At 40.3% G+C, this 19,319-nt stretch overlaps 1 protein-coding gene across 1 annotated transcript in view; it reads right to left on the minus strand.

Annotated features, from left to right (window-relative positions):
• mAChR-B (muscarinic acetylcholine receptor) overlaps nt 1–19,030 on the minus strand; it is a 34,816-nt gene extending 15,786 nt beyond the window's left edge. Inside the window, exon 1 of the mRNA XM_067144729.2 lies at nt 18,822–19,030. Within this exon, the coding sequence (XP_067000830.1) occupies nt 18,822–19,030 (209 nt within the window). The remainder of the gene's footprint in view (nt 1–18,821) is intronic.
• Between the last annotated feature and the right edge of the window lie 289 nt (nt 19,031–19,319).

Here is a 19,319-nt window from a genome sequence, read left to right on the forward strand (position 1 = left end):
CCGGAATGAAGGCTACAGATTCGTATTCTTAGTTTACCCGGATGGACGTGCAATATTTTCCGTGAAAGAACTGCGATTTTTTTTTTTTTTTGCAAGTTGCTTTACGCCGCACTGACGAAGATGGACAGGAAGGGGCTAGGAGTGGAGAGGAAGAGGCCTTGGGCTTAATTAAGGTACAGCCCCAGCATTTGCCTGGTATGAAAATGGGAAACCACGGAAAATCATCTTCAGGGCTGCCGACAGTGGGATTCGAACCCACTCTCTCCCGAATACTGCATACTGGCCGCACTTAAGCGACTGCAGCTATCGATCTCGGTGTAAAATCTTTGAAACACAATATAATCTCGACATTATAGTGATATGGAGTTACGAATTTCGGAAGCCTTTACTTCCTTCCTACCAGACGCAGGAGTACGTAATTAAGGAGTTCAAATTTTAGTCCAGTGGAAATGGATTTGTAGACGCTGGAGATATATTAATTAGCTAGATTTATATTTCTCAAGCCATGGGCACGATTCAGACGAATGTTGATGGATTTCTGGATCAAGAGTTCACTATCTGACACTTTTCATAAACATCGTTATTTTAAAATGTGAATCTGGAATACAGCATATATCTGTTTCCTGGGCGCATTTGTGCTTTAATTGAAGCACTCTCAATTACTTGGGGTCGATTCTACACTGTGGATTAAGTGAAATGTTGGCAGTGTTGCCATGTCTCCAGGACAGAGAAAGAGAATTCAAGGTATCTTAGAACAGACTTTTTTATTTTTTATTTTACAATTTGTCTTACGTCGCACCGACAAAAATAGGTCTTATGGCGACGGGATAGGAAAGGAGTAAGAGTGGGAAGGAAGCCTTAATTAAAATACAGCCCTATAATTTACCTGACTAAACCATTTTCAGGGCTGCCGACAGTGGGTTTCGAACCCACTACCTCCCGAATACAAGCTCACAGCTGTGCGGCCACTTGTTCGGTAGAACAGATTACTGCATGGAAACAGAACATAATAAATGCATTAAGAAAGGGAATGATCTAGACCGAGGAGGACTCGTAAGATTGCGCTGTTATCAGTAAAACTCCTAGGCGTTATGTTCGATAACAATATGTCATGGTCAACGCATATTACGAACATTTCCCAGAAGAACATCGTCGGCGGTCGCAGACGGCTCTGCATTCGGGAGACGGAGAGGCGCTGATCCCCACCGTCGGCTGTCCTCCTGAGAATGGTTTTCTGTGATTTTCCATTCTCCTGCATTAAGGCGAATGGCGGGACACTTCCCGGTATAGGCCAACCGTCTCACCTTCTTCGCAAATCTCCTTCACCGTAACAAATCTGCTGGCCTGAGAGACGGTGTCACTGTCTAAGAGGCCCACCTCCCCCTTCAGGGGAGGAATGAAAACAATGTAGTAGTAGAAAACATTTTCCAAACTGCACATGCTGCGCTGGTATGCATACTTATTTCTTTAAGAACTTTAAAAATTTCTGGTGGATACTTTAATTTTCTCTCTTAATGCGATTTATAGAGTCGCTGGGTGCAAGTTATTGAGAAGATTGGAATGTGGTCAAAATGCTTGTGTGAGATACGTCTGTAGCGTACCGCTCTTAGTCCCGACTGGAAATACGTCGCACTGTGCATACTCCATGCAATCTGCATAAAATCCTTTCATTCTTCACAGCAATTTTATATTTTAAATACCTATAATCCTATCGCAGTCTTAACAATAGATCTACCAATAATTCCATTCTTCCTTTATCTACCCATAGAACTGTCATCTACGATAATTCATTCACAGTACTTGTCTGCCGTGAGTGAACCTCCTTTCTGAAAATATCAGAAGGATAAATGCTATTCCCACATTGAAAGAAGCTCTTTGGAGACATTTTATACACCAATAAGGACCCTATTTAAACTTTACGCTCCTACTCATAACCATGCTATTATCACGGATGCTCTGGTAGAAGAATATTTTAAAATTCTTTATATTTTGTTCCAAATTTTATTACATTTTATGCCGTACTTATTTTTTTCACACAAAATGTCAGTTTTAAGAACTTTTCCTCTTATTATATGTAAAGGGGCCTACACCTTTGAACATAGAAAAATGGGGGCATTAAACTTTTTTCGCAGCAATCGGAATGAATAATAAAATGAAACTTAGTATGCCTACATATTTAGGGATCATAACAAACTAATGCCATTATATATGATTAATTATTCAAAAAGGCGGTGTATCATGACTGCTATATTTGCGTTTCGCTGATAAATTCAAAACACATGAATATTTTTCTATGATTCCTTTTTTATTAAGATTAGTAATGTTATAACTACAAAATGTGCTAGAATCAGTGAATTCATAAAGTATTTTCATGAAAATAGTTTCACGTAGTCAATTTTTCTTCAGTTTTCATTTGAAAATATATTTTTGAAACTTAAACAGTGAAGATAGCTCAGTAATTCTGGTACATCGTCTTCTTCTGTATGAAATATACATGCATGCAAAATTTCATCAGAGTGTAATACAAACTTTGAGAGTTATCTGGGAAACGGTTCCGAAAAACAAAATTTACAGGAAACGAGCAGCGAACTTACTTGCTTGGGTGATAGAGCTTCACGTTTTTGGTCATAACTCAGAACGTTTGAAGGTATTAAGAAAAATGTTGCACTGTTATAGAGAGAGAAATTCCATTTTAAAGGAAAAAAATGAAAAATTTTTTTTTGATCGGTCAGAGGTGTCAGTCACCACTTTATATAATATTAATTGAATTTTATCAATTATAATTTCTCATTATTTATATTCCCCTTCTTCTTCTGTGCGAAAGGGTCATTTAGGACCACGCGAGTTCAGTTTTTCTCCTTGCCCTACAGTTCTTCATTTTCATCAATTGTTGTAATTTCTGTTCCTTCGAACAGGTACGTCGTGTTCGGTTCTTCTCATCTTCCTCAAATATCCTGCTTACATTTCTCTCCTGCAGATTTGGAGATCCTATTTCACTGAGATCTTTCTCCTCTTTCTTATACGGTTTTGATCTCGTACGTTTGATTTGCAAAATAATTGAATATTCACTTGTTATTTGGTTTTCTCCAAATGGCTTAAAAAAAGTGTATTCGTCACAGTGTCATTGTGTCAGTAAATTTAGGTATTTTAAAAGATAATTCCGAACTGGGTTTGGGGTAATGTATTCCAATTTTAATTCTTTGTCCTAAGATTTTATTCATGATTTTCCTCTCTTTAATCTCTAATTGTTTCTTTACATTTTTATGATGTAAATTAAGCCTTTCTGAAGTATAAAGAGCTGCAGATTTGATCAATGTTAAGTAATGACGAATTGTTCCAGAACAAGCATATTTTTTGTTATAAACATTCTTTGTTCGTTGAAATGCAGTTTCCATTTTCTGAATTCGTGAAGCTACTGATTTATCTTCATTGCCATTTCCAGTGATCCAATCACCTAAGTACTTAAATTATTAATTTAACATTTATTTAATTTAATTGTTGTAATGTAATACAATGTGTATGCGTAGAATTTAGTGTCTGGTTAGATGGAAGATAAAGCCTAAAGTCCTTAATCTCGCCAGGTAAAATAAAACATTACTTACTTTTTCTTTAAACAGATGTCCAAACTCTAAATTTTTCATTAAAAAATCTTGAGAAAGGGAAAGATCCAGGCCGAAGAGGACACGGAAGTTGGCGCAGTTCTTGATTTGCAGGATCTGCGACATTGATCTGATATGACATGGGCTGAGTGTTCTAATAGGAGGCAGGGAGGTGAAATGCTCAAATGAATTTATAAATGCCTGAATATTTTCACGAGGAACAGGAAACTCCTGGAAACACAGTTACGAAATCTTCCAACGCTAGTACCAGGTGAAATGAACGCCAGTGTTGTACTTGAGAAGAACCTGCTGTTGACTCCGTTGTAAAGAGTCGTGGTGATTGCTAAGGACGTAATGAGTGGCTCACCGGGAGGGCAATCAACCTCGTCTCCACGTCCTCCCGTCACAACAGGGTGTTCAACAAGATAATGCATTCACTGTGGAAAATCGATTGGACCTCTAATCTTAGTCCTTTGGTGAATGTGGACAGGATCGTATTCAAGTGACCATTAGCCCTTGAGCTAACATTTCGGGTCACGCACCACACAGTTTGAAATTACACATCTTTGGCAAACACAATCAATATCTTGTTGTCGTATTCTAACATATTAAGGGAAGTATGAATGGCCTCTCCCACTAATTTTAAATTTTGCTAACTTCGTTTTCTCTAGAGCTGCTCATTACAACTTAATGAAACATTTGCAGGTTATTTATATATGACTCTTGTACTGAAAAAAAAATGAAATGGCGTATGGCTTTTAGTGCCGAGAGTGTCCGAGGACATGCTCGGCTCGCCAGGTGCAGGTCTTTCGATTTGACACCCGTAGGTGACCTGCGCGTCGTGATGAGGATGAAATGATGATGAAGACGACACATACACCCAGCCCCAGTGCCAGTGAAATTAAACAATGATGGTTAAAATTCCCGACCCTGCCGGGAATCGAACCCGAGATCCCTGTGACCAAAGGCCAGCACGCTAACCATTTAGCCATGGAGCCGGACATTCCTGTACTTACTTATCTAGTTTGATTGAATTGCATATTCTAGGAGCTAAGATATAATTCTTTTTTTGTTTTGTAATTTTGTCCTTAATTTTTTGTGGATTTTAACGCAAATATGTAATATACATCTACCATTCTAGAAATAGAAATATGTTTATTTAAAGTTAATTACAAGTAGGACCAGTATAGTATCGTGGAAGGGGGGAGTATTATAAATTAACTTTGAAAATGAAGTTACTGAGAAAACGGGTTTATTAGTCTGAAAAAGATATTTTATAGTACACTTGCACAACAGCACAACTAAAGAAAAAATTACACACGTTATAGCAAGAACATCATATGCACAACGTAAACACGAATCACAACTGTTATGCAGTCATACCAAATTATGCAGCAAGGTTTTCACTAGAATTTAAATCAAACCACAGTCTTGTAGACCTTATAGCTCTTGAGATATTAATTTTTAACTGACAAATGATTCGTGTAATTTCCTAAAAATGTCCTATGTAACAAATTAAAATTAAATTAAACGTACTTCCACTCAACCAAATTAACCAGCAAATCCCAAATAATATTTCTACATAGAAAATATTACAAGAAAATGGCCATTAATACGCCCCTTAAAGAAGTCTTGTGGGACAAAATGTCGACACCTGGTTGTCCCGAAGTGTAATGTTAAACAAATCTTTTTTTTTACAATGGGCTTTACGTCGCACCGACACATATATGTGCTATGGCGACGAGGGAATAGGAAAGGTCTAGGAGTGGGAAGGTAGCGACCATGGTCTTAATTAAGGTACAGCCCCAGTATTCGCCGGATGTGAGAAAGGGAAACCATGGTAAACTATCTTGAGGACTGCCGACTGCCGACCCCACTATCTCTCGGATGCAAGCTCACAGCTGCGCGCCCCTAAACCGCAATGCCAACTCGTCCGTCCGAATAATGTTTACGAGAAGAATTGAAAGTATTCAAACTATTTAGTCTTTTAACATGGATATGGTTTTGGGCTGTGGATTCTTTCTGGAAATGGCTTCATCATTGTAACCATGGCAATCAGTGTTCATGTATGTATACTAAGTCAGTAGCGTCATCAATACGTTGCTATAAGAACGCAAGCTTCGTAAGAACGAGTATCATTTACTATCTATCGTAGTTGGCGGTGATTTGAACATCAATCTGAAGTCAGCATCTGCTCAAGAGCTTCCCTCCTTCATGCGTGATATCTTCTACCTCGAATTAAACTACTTCCACTGCAAGGAGCAGTATAGGGTGATGCAAAGTACGTTAACATTCGACGAGGCAATACTTCACGGAATATTGGAGGCAGAGAGGTAATAATAGACACACTTGACTGGCATGGCATGGGGTTTTATTGACACCAACAACAAGTGCACAAGCAGGCCAACAGATGGCGCTGGACAGCACCACGTCAGTGATGCCTCATGAGAGCCGTGTACGGTCTTGAGAGAGGGCTTAGGCTTGTGAGTACTCCAGGGATATCAAGTCACTCTTCACATACTTGCTCCCTGTCTTCAGAAGAGACCACATTGGCAATGCAGCCAACGGAAAAATTTATAATCAGTACTGTGTTAAACTTTCGACCTTCATACATGAATGTAAAAATAAAACTCTTTATGTTAATATCCCAAGTACTGTCAAAGTGCAGAACGTATTACTCAATGTATATATAAAACAAACAAAAGCTGTTTGTAAATACTACAGAAGTAAAATGAAGTTACAACCCCTTAGCTAAGAAAACAAACCCTCTCCCATCTCCTTCTTCACTTCCTTTACCTTCCCTTCTTCCTCCATCACATCACCCCAACCCGCCCGCATCTCTTGGCCAGAGAGAGGGAGTGACTCTCTAGGTGGCCTGCCCCACCCCTTCAGGGTGGAGAATGAAACCCTTTGTAAAAAGAAAAGAAAGTTTCAGATGCGCTTGCAATCGCGCAATGTTGACGTTGCCAGAAAACAAACTTCATTTACTTTATTTCGGTGTCAATAAAACCCCATGTCATACCAATCATGTGTGTCAATTAATACCTCTCTACCTCCAATATTTTGCGAAGTATTGACCCGTCAAATGTTAACAAAGGACTTTGGGGTCAGCCTCTACGTGCATCGATGCTTTGCTCAGGCGCCACGTAAACAACTTCACAACCCAACAGTAGGTATCGTACTTTTCCTACATCCGTCCATTACTGGGTAGACTAGTGTACCATCCGGCTGAGTGGCTCAGACAATTGCGGCGCTAGCCTTCTGACCCCAACTCAGCAGGTTCGATCCTGGCTCAGTCCGGTGGTATTTGAAGGTGCTCAAACACGTCAGCCTCGTATCGTTAGATTTATTGGCACGTAAAGGAACTACTCCGGGACTAAATTCCGGTACCTCGTCGTCTCCGAAAACCTACAAGTAATTAGTGGGATGTAAAGCAAATAACGTTAAATAACGTTAACGTTAAGCCTTATCTTCCAGTTTCTAATGATTTAAAGATAACGGATATCGAACTAAATGAGATCACACAACTAGTTACAAATAGAGGATTGCGGCCGCGATTAGTAAATTCACAGAAGCTTGCAGACTGAACACTGAAAGGCATAACATTCTATAATGAAGATGTATGCAAGTACGCATTTAAAAACTGTTTAGTTAATACGCAACTAAGTATAAAATTTTTCATTTGAAGGTGCTCAAATACGTCAGCCCTACGTCGGTAAATTTACTGGCACGTAGAAGAACTCCTGCGGGACTAAATTCTGACACCTCGGCGTCTCCGCAAACCGTTAAAGTAGTTAGTGGGACGTTACGCCAATAAAACTATTATTTAAACTAGTGTTCCCAAACATATGTCTGAATATTTTTGTTTCATTGCATCACTGCTGTGTTGTTCGAGAAAAATATTTAATCGATCCTCTTCACTCCTGTATTCTACTACAGACACACGCACTTCACACTTGTACAACTTCTCCCTTACAAGGAAAGGCAGAGAGTTGTTGATAGGAACTTGTTCTCTCCTCTCATAAGCCCAAACACGTACCCATGAGTCTATGCTTTCCCGTGAAAATTTACGAGTGCGAAGTTACCTTTTTCGATCGTGAAAATACCATCGTTTTTCCCGAAGGTGGCAGAGCGTTTATCATTTGGAATGCTTTCAGTTCTTGCTGATAATATCTTCTCAGTCTGTGAAAGTAATTTTGAGTCCCTATCAGAAACTGAATTTTTAATAATACTAATACTAATACTAATACTAATACTAATACTAATACTAATACTAATACTAATACTAATACTAATACTAATACTAATACTAATAATAATAATAATAATAATAATAATAATAATAATAATAATAATAATAATAATAATAATAATAATAATAATTGTACCGGAGGTACACCCACCCCGTGCATTTAAATCTAGCGCCTTGTAGAAGGCCCTCTATATCAGGATATCTGAAACTCTTTTCGGAAATAGTGTGAACATTTCTCTACAGATGTCGCTCCTATCAACTTATGTTTTACCCTCTGAGGTAAAGATGAACTACAGAATTAAAATTCAGGTTAAATTTTGTGTGTTAAGGTTTCCTAATCTCGAATGTTTAGTGTTTGTTTTTGATGTTCAAACGTTATCAACAATTCTATATCTTCCCGCCAACTTAAGGCGGTGGCCAATTTGAAATGATGTACATTTATTTATCTACCAATCAAAATTTTCTTATGTTTATTAAATTAACCAACTAGATTTGGGGATGTGCCAGGGTCTTGGCCGAGAGTTCTCTAGAACTTTCCTCTCAGCTATAAAAGCCGAGGGCTGGTGAGCCATGTTGTCTTAGTGATCGCAATAGTCTAGAGTGTGTACGTAAAGTAGGTAGGGGGAAAGGCTTCCTTGTCCGTCTTCAGGAGGTCCACCAGCTCAAGGTAATGGCAGTTTCGGATTAACTATCTGATAGTTTTTGAAGGTTAGCTCGAGTGGAAGGTTTAACATTTTTAGTAATGCAACTTTTATTTTCTCAAAAGTAAACCTCAATCTTTAAATGTAAATTTCAAACTAGTCGAAATAACTTAACCTAAATCAGGGAATAGACAGTGAGTGAGGTACCCTCTTGTATTCTCTCTCAACTCGATATTGAGTGGTTATGATTTAGTAAACTTTTAACCTATCTTGTAATTTCTGAAACTCAAATATTTATCTCCATCCAGTCCCCTTAGCCTCTGAAACGTCGAGCTGTAAGCCCACATAGCGTTTCTGGTAAATTTCAGGGAGCGCAGGTGTTCGCCTCCTCATCATTTTGATTTTCGGCCAGTAACTAAACCTCTTGTTTTCAGCAAAGGCCAGGTAGAATGGGTACTCGCTACCCCTGTTGAGCAGCTAAGACAGTGAATACTGTGTGTTTTGTTAATATAGGTTGTGCCAGGCCTGGAACTTGTAAATTTCGAGAATAACCTCCTAAGCTTAAATTTGGAGAGTGAAGACGCTCCTCCACTGAGATCCGTCTCACAATCAGTCACTACTGATCTGCATTTAGGGCAGTCGCCCAGGGGGCAGATTCCCTACCTGTTGTTTTCCTAGCCTTTTCTTAAATGATTGCAAAGAAATTGGAAATTTATTGAACATCTCCCTTGGTAAGTTATTCCAATCCCTAACTCCCCTTCCTATAAATGAATATTTGCCCCAATTCGTCCTCTTGAACTCCAACATTATCTTCATATTGTGATCGTTCCTACTTTTAAAGACACCACTTAAACTTATTCGTCTACTAATGTCATTCCACGCCATCTCTCCACTGACAGCTCGGAACATACCACTTAGTCGAGCAGCTCGTCTCCTTTCTCCCAAGTTTTCCCAGCCCAAACTTTGCAACATTTTTGTAACACTACTCTTTTGTCGGAAATCGCCCAGAACAAATCGAGCTGCTTTTCTTTGGATTTTTTCCAGTTCCTGAATCAAGTAATCCTGGTAAGGGTCCCATACACTGGAACCATACTCAAGTTGAGGTATCACCAGAGACAAATATGCTCTCTCATTTACATCCTTACTACAGCCCCTAAATACTCTCATAACCATGTGCAGAGATCTGTACCCTTTATTTACAATCATATTTATGTGATTTCCCCAATGAAGATCTTTCCTTATATTTATACCTAGGTACTTACAATGATCCCCAAAGGGAACTTTCACCCCATCAACGCAGTAATTAAAACTGAGAGGACTTTTCCTATTTGTGAAACTCACAACCTGGCTTTTATCCCTGTTTATCATCATACCATTGTCTACTGTCCATCTCACAACATTGTATGTATGTATGTTCAGTCTTCAGCCCTAAGGCTGGTTGGATCCTCAACAGCTCTGCCATCAGCTGTCATCACTGAAGAGGAGTACTAGGGAAATGAGGAGTGAGGTAGTTTCCCGTATCGAGGTCATTTTGCAGTTGCTCACAATCTTGTAACTTATTTATTACTCTGTACAGAATAACATCATTTGCGAAAAGCCTTATCTCTGATTCCACTTCTTTACACATATCATTGATATATATATAAGAAAACATAAAGGTCCGATAATACTGCCTTGAGGAATTCCCCGCTTAATTTTTACAGGGACAGATAAAGCTTCACCTACTCTAATTCTCTGAGTTCAATTTTCTAGAAACAGAGCCACCCATTCAGTCACTCTTTTGTCAAGTCCAATTGAGCTCATTTTTGCCAGTAGTCTCCCATGATCTACCCTATCAAATGCCTTAGATAAGTCAATCGCAATACAGTCCAATTGACCTCCTGAATCCAGGAGGATATCTGCTATATTGTACCATTATATTGAGCTGCGAGAATGGATATTTAACGCAGTAAAAATTTTGCAGTAGGACGCCGCTTGTGAGGGCGTGATGCTATACAGAGCGCGGGAATCGAGAAGGTGATTTCCCGAGGCAAGGTGTGGTCATGTGTGACGAAGAAAGAATATGTGAGGAAGAGAGAAAGAGAGATGGGATTTTGTCTGGGGGAGAGACCTGCCATCTTAACAGAGATTTTTAGCGGGAGCAGACAGGTCCACCACATTACGGAAATTGTGTCGTAATTCCCGTAATTGAAGGCGTTTCAGGAAAATAAAAAGGTGGAAATGATGGCCAGAATTTTTATAAACTATAGATACCTCTAGGTTTATTAACATATGATTAGATCAATTAATATGTACCAAGCAGAACCACCGTGGGAAGCTCTGTAGTGGCCACATTCCAGACTCAAGTTGTTTCTCGGGACTTTCCCTGGCGTCCTTTGGTGTGTTGCCTCATATAAAAGCTGAGTGATATGGGGGGAGATCATCCAGTTGACTATCATATTGCTGCCAGCACGTGTCGCACGTCTGCCTAGATTGCGCCAGAAACCCTTTGTTTAGAACAAAGACAGTGTGTAATTATTACAGTGCGATATCTTTGAGCCAGTGGATAGGTAACTTATAGAGTTACAGGTGGTGGATTTGTAAGTGGCGCGATGTTCAGATACCTATCAATGAGATCGTGTGTACTTAGTGGTATCAGTAACAATAGAAAGCCGTACTTGTAGACTCGGATAAATAGCGGTGGGGGCGAAGCTCCCGAGGTGCCGAGGAAGTGTGGACAATAGGCTAAGGAGGTCTATATTTATCCTCTGATAGACTGTTGAATCCAAGTTAAGCGGGCATAAAAACACAATAACCGAGTGGATAGTCTCTAGAGCAGAAAATAGTTTGTGGTGCAGTGCACAAGTTAACAAGTATGCAGTTATACGAGAATGGAGGACGAGGAGTGTGGATTGCAAAGTGTTAGCGCTGTGTGCTAGCTCAACCTAAATAAAAGTCCAGAATGTTGCGTTGTATTTAAAGTGAATATTTCATTGTAGTAAGAAGTCGAGATATTCCGAGGGGAGTGAGCGGCAAGAACTTCAGAACGTGGCTTCGAAGACGCTACTTTGAACGAGGCATCCCTCAAGAAGAGACAGCACCATGAACCAGCGGGGCAGGAAGACCGGACTCCAACAATCGAACCTGGCTGAGACCTCTACCGTGATGGGCTAAATCATGCTAGCCTACCCGGAGGGAGAGAGGAGGAGATCGATCAAAAATGAGATAAGTGGACCATGAATTACTAGACATATGGTAGAATTAAGTTGTCACGCAGAGATAGTAGAATTAAACGTGTAAATATTAATACAGGATTTGATTCTGGCCCATCAGGCTGCATATTAAGATTGTTTGATATATCTGAGAGTAAGAGTAGTTAGATTTGTTTAATTTTCATCTTCATGTGAAGCAGACAATGAGGTAATTTTGTTATCGCGGCAAGAGGTAGTGTGCCTAGTGATACGTATTTGTTTGAGTACGATAGACCGGATATTTTCATTTGGGTCGGTCGTTAAATACATTTTACTTGTAGGATTAGGATCACTATGTGTAATTCCCATTATATTCCAAGGGAAGGGCAGACATATCTGCGTGATGTTAGGGGTGCATGCTAATCGTATTTCGATTATAGACATGGCTCTATTTATGCTACTTAGATGAACGTGATCTGTAACGCTGATGGAGACATTAGTACTATTGGACTCTGTGCGACTCTGCCAGACAGGGCTTGAACCACAGACCTTAGGTGACTGTGACCTCGTCGTAAATTTGACGATATTTGATTTATCGGGGTGTAGTACGATCGTAGACTTTTGATGTTATAATTGGGGCCCGTGCTTGTTTGTCAGTGAAATCGGATACATAGTGTAAGATGTATTTCCTCACTTATTTTTGTGGCTATTTTACTTTGTCAAGCGTAGATAAATAAAAGCCCCTGTGTGAAGTTAGCTCTGGGAGCTCGAGAACCGTGATACTGGGTCACAGCCTGTCGGTGTGTTTACAAATTTTTTGTTTAGGGCGAGTCCCTCATGGCTAGACGAAGCAGGTCAATGCTCGGCCCGCACTCTGGGGGTAGCACAGCCATCTTAGTGTAGCCCGCGGGAAGGTCATCTTTCCTTTGAAACAGAGATGTTTTCTGGGGACACTGTTACCTCATTCATTCGAACGTTTATCTCCTTTCCTTTATTTTGTTGTTGTTTCTGCATTTCTTATGGTCGCATATTTACCCTTAAGTTATCTCGCACGATATAATTATTGTAAGAGTCCATCTGTTGACACAAAGTTATGCCTGGTGGACGTGGGTTCACGTCCGTGTAAATAGGAAATTGAGGGCGCTAGAGTAGGTTATCTGAGATTATTTTTATTACTTATTGTGCTGTTAATTTTTGTGTATATAAATATCCCGGTATGGGAGGAAACTTCATAATAGCGGTAATCTCTGTGGGTATCCTTAATTCTACCATTATATCATTTTATGTCGCAGGCATAGGGATGTAGTTTCCATGTGGAGAACACATCCGGTTTTTTTTCTTGGTTCACAGATCGACAAACTTCAGCGTAACGTCATCATCCAGATTGTATTTTCTTTGTCTTCCTTTTAATTTGTAGATGTGAGCCTTTGGCGCACTTATTTTGGCACTACAGGTGCAATCCTTGTAATTAACTTGTGTTGTGAATACAAACTTATGCTCAAAATTCTGATCACAGCGAAAGTGTTCCTCATTTCGTAGTTTAATGTAGTATATGAGTTCCCCATGATCCTCTCGTCATAAGAACCCAAATTATCGACCATTTCTGCCGACTGCAGCTGAGCTGGTGCCCGTATGCAAGAACAGAAGAGCAGGTAGGTATCATCCTGCAGTATTAATGTGCCCTGTAGGGTATAATATCTTGCTGGAATCCTACAAGTTGGTCTTCAGTGGAATAACCTTTCCTAAACCGAAACTGCCTTCTGTCAAACCATTTATTAATTTCACAAACAAGTCTTATATAATCAGAATGAATGCATTCCCACAGCTTACATACAATGCATGTCAAACTGACTGGCCTGTAATTTTCAGCTTTATGCCTATCACCCTTACCTTTATATACGGGGGCTACTATAGCAACTCTCCATTCATTTGGTAAAGTTCTTTCATGCAAACAAAAATCAAATAAGTACTTCAGATATGGTACTATATCCCAACCCATTGTCTTTAGTATATCCCCCGAAACCTTATCAATTCCAGCTGCTTTTCTAGTTTTCAACTTTGACTGCTGGTTAAAAGGAGCAAGAGTGCTCGTATAAAATTTGTAATTAAGGAGCTTCAAGCTCAGGTTAATTGGATATTAATTGATTATTCTGATTGTCCTAACAATTTTCTGAACCTGATATACAATTTCCTTAGCAAAGAGTAAAGTTCTCAATTTAAGAAAAGATATAAGGAAGACACATAGCTCAAATTTTCAAGTTTTAAGGTAATATTCTGACTCTTCTCTCCCCACCCTTTCGTGCCTGCACCTTCTTTCCCCTCTGATTTACACAGTATCCCCGGAACAATAATAATACAGAGAAAACGAATGACAAATACTGGGAATGGAAAAGGAGCCTGCAGTGACGTAGAATCTCATTCTAAAGTGTTAGAATTTCGAATAAAATACTGTGTTTACGCGACAGCCAAGTGTTACTTGTCACTCATACCCCATTACCAGGGCAACAGTCGCCGTCGCATGATGTTATTAATTTGTTTTAGCAACACATAAATGTCAGAACTCACCTGTAACTAGTTCAGTCTATTATGGTTCTATCGCGTTACTGGACAAGGGAAACAATGGCTTGCTCAATTAGTCGATGCTTCACTGTTTCGAGAGGTCGAGACTGCCGAGTGCGGCAACACGGGGATTCACAATATCCACACAGCAGTCAAGTGCAGGGCCATGGCAGGGCATTCAAGGCGTACACTGGCTGGTTACCTCGTTCAATTCGCAAACAATAAGGGGGTAAATTGTGCAGCGTATGAATCCATCTTTTCCTTCTCGATATAAGAGAGGCGGTGTAGGTGGTGGTGGGGTATCTAGCTAATTTCCCTTTGTTCAACAAGCTCCGGGCATAGGAATTTTACAATTAATTATTTTATCGTTTGCGTAAAAAGACTGTCAAGCTCACAGCTTTCCGTACACCGGCCAGCCACTGATCCATATCATTCTACCGCCCCCCCCCCAAAAAGGCATATGGTTTTTAGTGTTGGGAGTGTTCAAGGACATGCTCGGCTCGCTAGATGCAGGTCTTTCCTGATTTGACTCCCATCGTGATTAGAATGAGATGATGCACATACACCGAGCCCCCGTGCCAGCGAAATTAACCAATGATGGTCGAAATTCCAGACCCTGCCGGAAATCGAACCCGGGAGCAATGCGACCAAAGCCCAGCACGCTAACCATTTAGCCTTGGAGCCGGACTACCCAACACAAATACAAACTGATATAATAAAAATAATGCTATTTGCTTTACGTCCCACTAACTACTCTTTTACGGTTTTCGGAGACGCCGAGGTGCCAGAATTTAGTCCCGCAGGAGTTCTTTTACGTGCCAGTAAATCTACCGACACGAGGCTGACGTATTTGAGCACCTTCAAATACCACCGGACTGAGCCAGGACTGAACCTGCCACGTTGGGGTCAGAAGGCCAGCGCATCAACCGTCTGAGCCACTCAGCCCGGCCAAACGGATATAAAAAAATGTGAATTCATTTACTTATTTCACAATCATACAACACAGCCTAACCATTGGATATATAGAAATAACAACGCGACCAAGAATGGAATTTTCAGCCTTGCGTCAATTTTTTTTTACCACAGAGCAAGTGGCCGTGCGGTTAGCTGTCAGTTTGCATCAGGGAGATAGTGGGTTCGAACTCCACTGTCGGCAGTCCTGGAGATGGTTTTTCGTGGTTTACCATTTTCACACAAGGCTGTACGTTAATTAAGGCCCCGGGCCCTTCTTTCCCACTCCTAGCCCTTTCCAATTCCATCGTCGCCACAAAACCTATCTGTATCTGTGCGACGTAAAAAATAAAATTCTTCCCTCAAATAATACCAACCTGTGTATTTGCAGTGCTGCAAACTCCCGCCTTTATGCACGTTGAACTTCAGCGACATTTTGAAAGTTGAATTTTAAATCCACAGCCTGTTTCCAGTCATTCGACCGTTCAGGGATGGAATGAATGAAGCCCCATCTAGCGGCAAGGTTAGGTATTGTGCCGGTTGCCGAAGCCTGTCGCACTCCTCTGGGGCAATGATTAATGACTGACAGATGAAATGAAATGATAGTGGAGAGTGTTGAGGGATGAAATGATGACGGGGAAAACCGGAGTATCCGGAGAGAAACCTGTCCCGCTTCCGCTTTGTGCAGCACAAATCTCACATGGAGTGACCGGGATTTGAACCACGGAACCCAGTGGTGATAGGCCGACGCGCAGCCGCCTGAGCCACGGACGCCCTTTGAAAGTTGAATTACCACTTAAAAATGAAATTCCATTCCTAAACGTTCCTGAAGCGTGCCCGCCTTGGCCATGTTGGTCACATGACAGTCATAAGATCCATACGGGAACCGACATCTGCTGAGAAAACGCCGCAGTACGCGTTCCACAAATAATTCAATGCAACTCTGAAAACAAAAGATAGATACCAATTTTTAACGTGTACATAATATTTTTGACGGACACTGTAAATACTCTTAGGAACGTGGCCAAATCTTTACGTTATTAGTTTCATCGTTATTTAAGTTCCTTATTGTTCTCCGTTGTGACGTAAATACAGTACGTCGTACAGTCTGGAAATGCCGATGACTAGATATTAGCCAAACATCATCAGATCACGGAGGTAACTGAAAATGATGTTATTCTGTAGACAGTAATTAATAACTTACAAGTTTGTGAGCAAAAGTAAAAAATATATCGACATTGTTGTAAGATGGACAGTAGGCAATAGTATTATGATGAACGGGGTTAAAAGTCAGGTTGTGAATTTCACTAATAGGGAAAGTCCTCTCAGTTTTAATTACTGCGTTGATGGGGTGAATGTTTTTTACGGTGATCACTGTAAGTACCTAGGTGTTAATATAAGGACCGACCTTCATTGGGGTAATCACATAAACGGCATTGTAAATAAAGGGTACATTTCTCTGCACATGGTCATGAGGGTGTTCAGAAGTTGTAGTAAAGATGTAAAGGAGATGGCATATACGTCTCTGGTAAGACCACAACTAGATTATGGTTCCAGTGTATGAGAACCTTACCAAGATTAGTTGATTCGAGAACTGGAAAAATCCAAACGAAAACAACTCAATTTGTTGTGGGTGATTTGCGACAAAAGAGTAGTGTTACGAAAATGTTGCGAAGTTTATGCTGAAAAGACTTGGGAGAAAGAAGTAGAGCTGCTCGAATAAGTGATATGTTCCGAACCGTCAATGGAGAGATGGCGTGGAATGACATTAGTAGATGAATAAGTCTGAGTGGTGTCTTTAAAAGTAGGAAATATCACAATATGAAGATAAAGTTGGAATTCAAGAGGACAAATTCGTTTATATGACGAGGAGCTAGGGATTGGAATAATTTACCAAGGGAGATGTTCAATAAATTTCCAAATTCTTTGCAATTATGTAAGAATAGATTAGGTAGGAAACACATAGGGGATCTACCACCTGGGCGACTAACTAAATGCAGATCTGTACTGATTGATTGAACATATTCTGGAGTATGATCTGATTTAGATAAGGTGGTGAATATAGATTTGGGTGGAAGTGGAACTGGGCAACCATCCTCTATTAACACTAATCACTAAGATATTGCCAAAGAGTGGGAAGGACCTCGGAAATCTATTACCCTCGGGGTCAGATAGAACAAGAGTTTTCCAAGGAAGGCTGGACAAGAAAGTTGAAAGTGGAGGGCCTGGCACAAGTAAGTGAAAGCAAACCCAGACTCAGCTAGGGGAACAGTGGTCATCAACCAAAATTCCTAATTTGATAGCCCATGGTTGAGCTTTAAGTCGTCTTTTATGTCAGGCAGGGGATGCATCTCTCATTAGAAAGGAACAGTATCTCTGTAAATAGAGACTTCAGCCAAGCCCTAGCAGATTTAAGTAAGGTCATTTCAACAAGAAGATGAACGAGCATGAGTCAAACATTAACTGTTTTAAGACAAGTCGCTTACGGAGACTGTGGCTAAACTGAAATCTTGCAACAACTTTCTTCAACAGCTACATGGTAATACCTGCTGCTCCACGGTGCTCATCTGCTCTTCGCCTGGTATTCTCCGCCCTGAAACAGGAACTAGCGTCTACCTTCTCAGTTCCACCTCTCCTACGCACGGTATCCCCTGCCTGTCGTAAGGGGTGGCTAAGAGGGGCCTCAGGGGCTCTTAACTTGGGATCGTGGATTGGCGACCACGGGGCCCTTAGCTGAGTCCGGACACTGCTTTCACCTCCTACTGCTAGGTTCCTCACATTAATCCTATTCGACCTCTCTTGGCCAACACTTGTTTTTTCCGACCCTGACGATATTAGATCATTCGAGTCTAGGAAGTCCTTCATTTTCACGCCCCTCCTGGTTCTTGCCTTTCTTTGGCCAATACCTTCATTTTTCGAAGTGTCGGACCACTTCCGTTTTTTCCCTCTGAATCGTGTTATATAGAGGACGGTTGCGTAGTTATAATTCCTCTTAAAACAATAATCAGGACCACCACCACTCTTTGTTCCATCCACCATACACCTTACATACGAAACGATGAAGTCGACTCGAACCCTTACAACCGTGTTCCATGTACCTTAATCGTAAAAATTAGGTATTGTGTGTAAATTTGTATATGATGATGCTGGATTTAGAATGTTAAACTAGTATTTCTTGTAATATTTTATTTCCATGAAAATGCCTGTTCTACATACTCTTGTTGTTGTTGTTGTTGTTGGGTAATTATATTTTAACTTCCCTTCACTATCACACTCTGTAAGTGATCGTTGCCACCGAAATATTTCGCAATTGCGATATATTTGTTAGTAAGAATAATGCTGTGGTTCATCAGCACCAGAGAGTGACAGATAATGAAAAGAAAAGAAAATAAGAGAAAACAAAACAAAACGAAAAGGAGTCCGCCTCTGTGGTGTAATTGTAAGTGTGATTAGCTGACTCCCCCGGAGGCCTCAGTTCGATTTCAGGCTCTGCTACGATATTTCAAATGTAGTACGAGGGCTGAAACGGGGTCCAGTCAGTCTCTGAAGGACAACTTAGCACAGGGGTCTCGATTTCCACCTCACCCATCCTCAAAGTGGTTTTCCACAGTTTCCCACTTCTCCAGGCAATGCCGAGATGGTACCTTACTTAGGACAACGGCCGCTTCCTTCCTCTTCCTTATCTATCCCTTCGAAACTCCCAATCTCCCTACAAGGTCCCTGTGAGGCCACCTGGGCAAGGTTCTGGTCCTCTTCACCAGTTGTACCCTCCAGACCCCAAGTCTCACGCTCCAGAATACTGTCCTTCAGGCGATAGAGGTTTGATCCCTCTCTGAGTCCGTGGGAATAAACCAACATTGGAGCGTAAAGGCATTAAGAAAGAAGGAAAAAGAAGAACAAAACAAAACAAAACAAAACAAAACAAAACAAAACAAAACAAAACAAAACAAAACAAAACAAAACAAAACAAAACAAAACAAAACAAAACAAAACAAAACAAAACAAAACAAAACAAAACAAAACAAAACAAAACAAAACAAAACAAAACAAAACAAAACAAAACAAAACAAAACAAAACAAAACAAAACAAAACAAAACAAAACAAAACAAAACAAAACAAAACAAAACAAAACAAAACAAAACAAAA

Source organism: Anabrus simplex, chromosome 1, assembly GCF_040414725.1.
Source record: "Anabrus simplex isolate iqAnaSimp1 chromosome 1, ASM4041472v1, whole genome shotgun sequence".
Taxonomy (NCBI): Eukaryota; Metazoa; Arthropoda; class Insecta; order Orthoptera; family Tettigoniidae; genus Anabrus; species Anabrus simplex.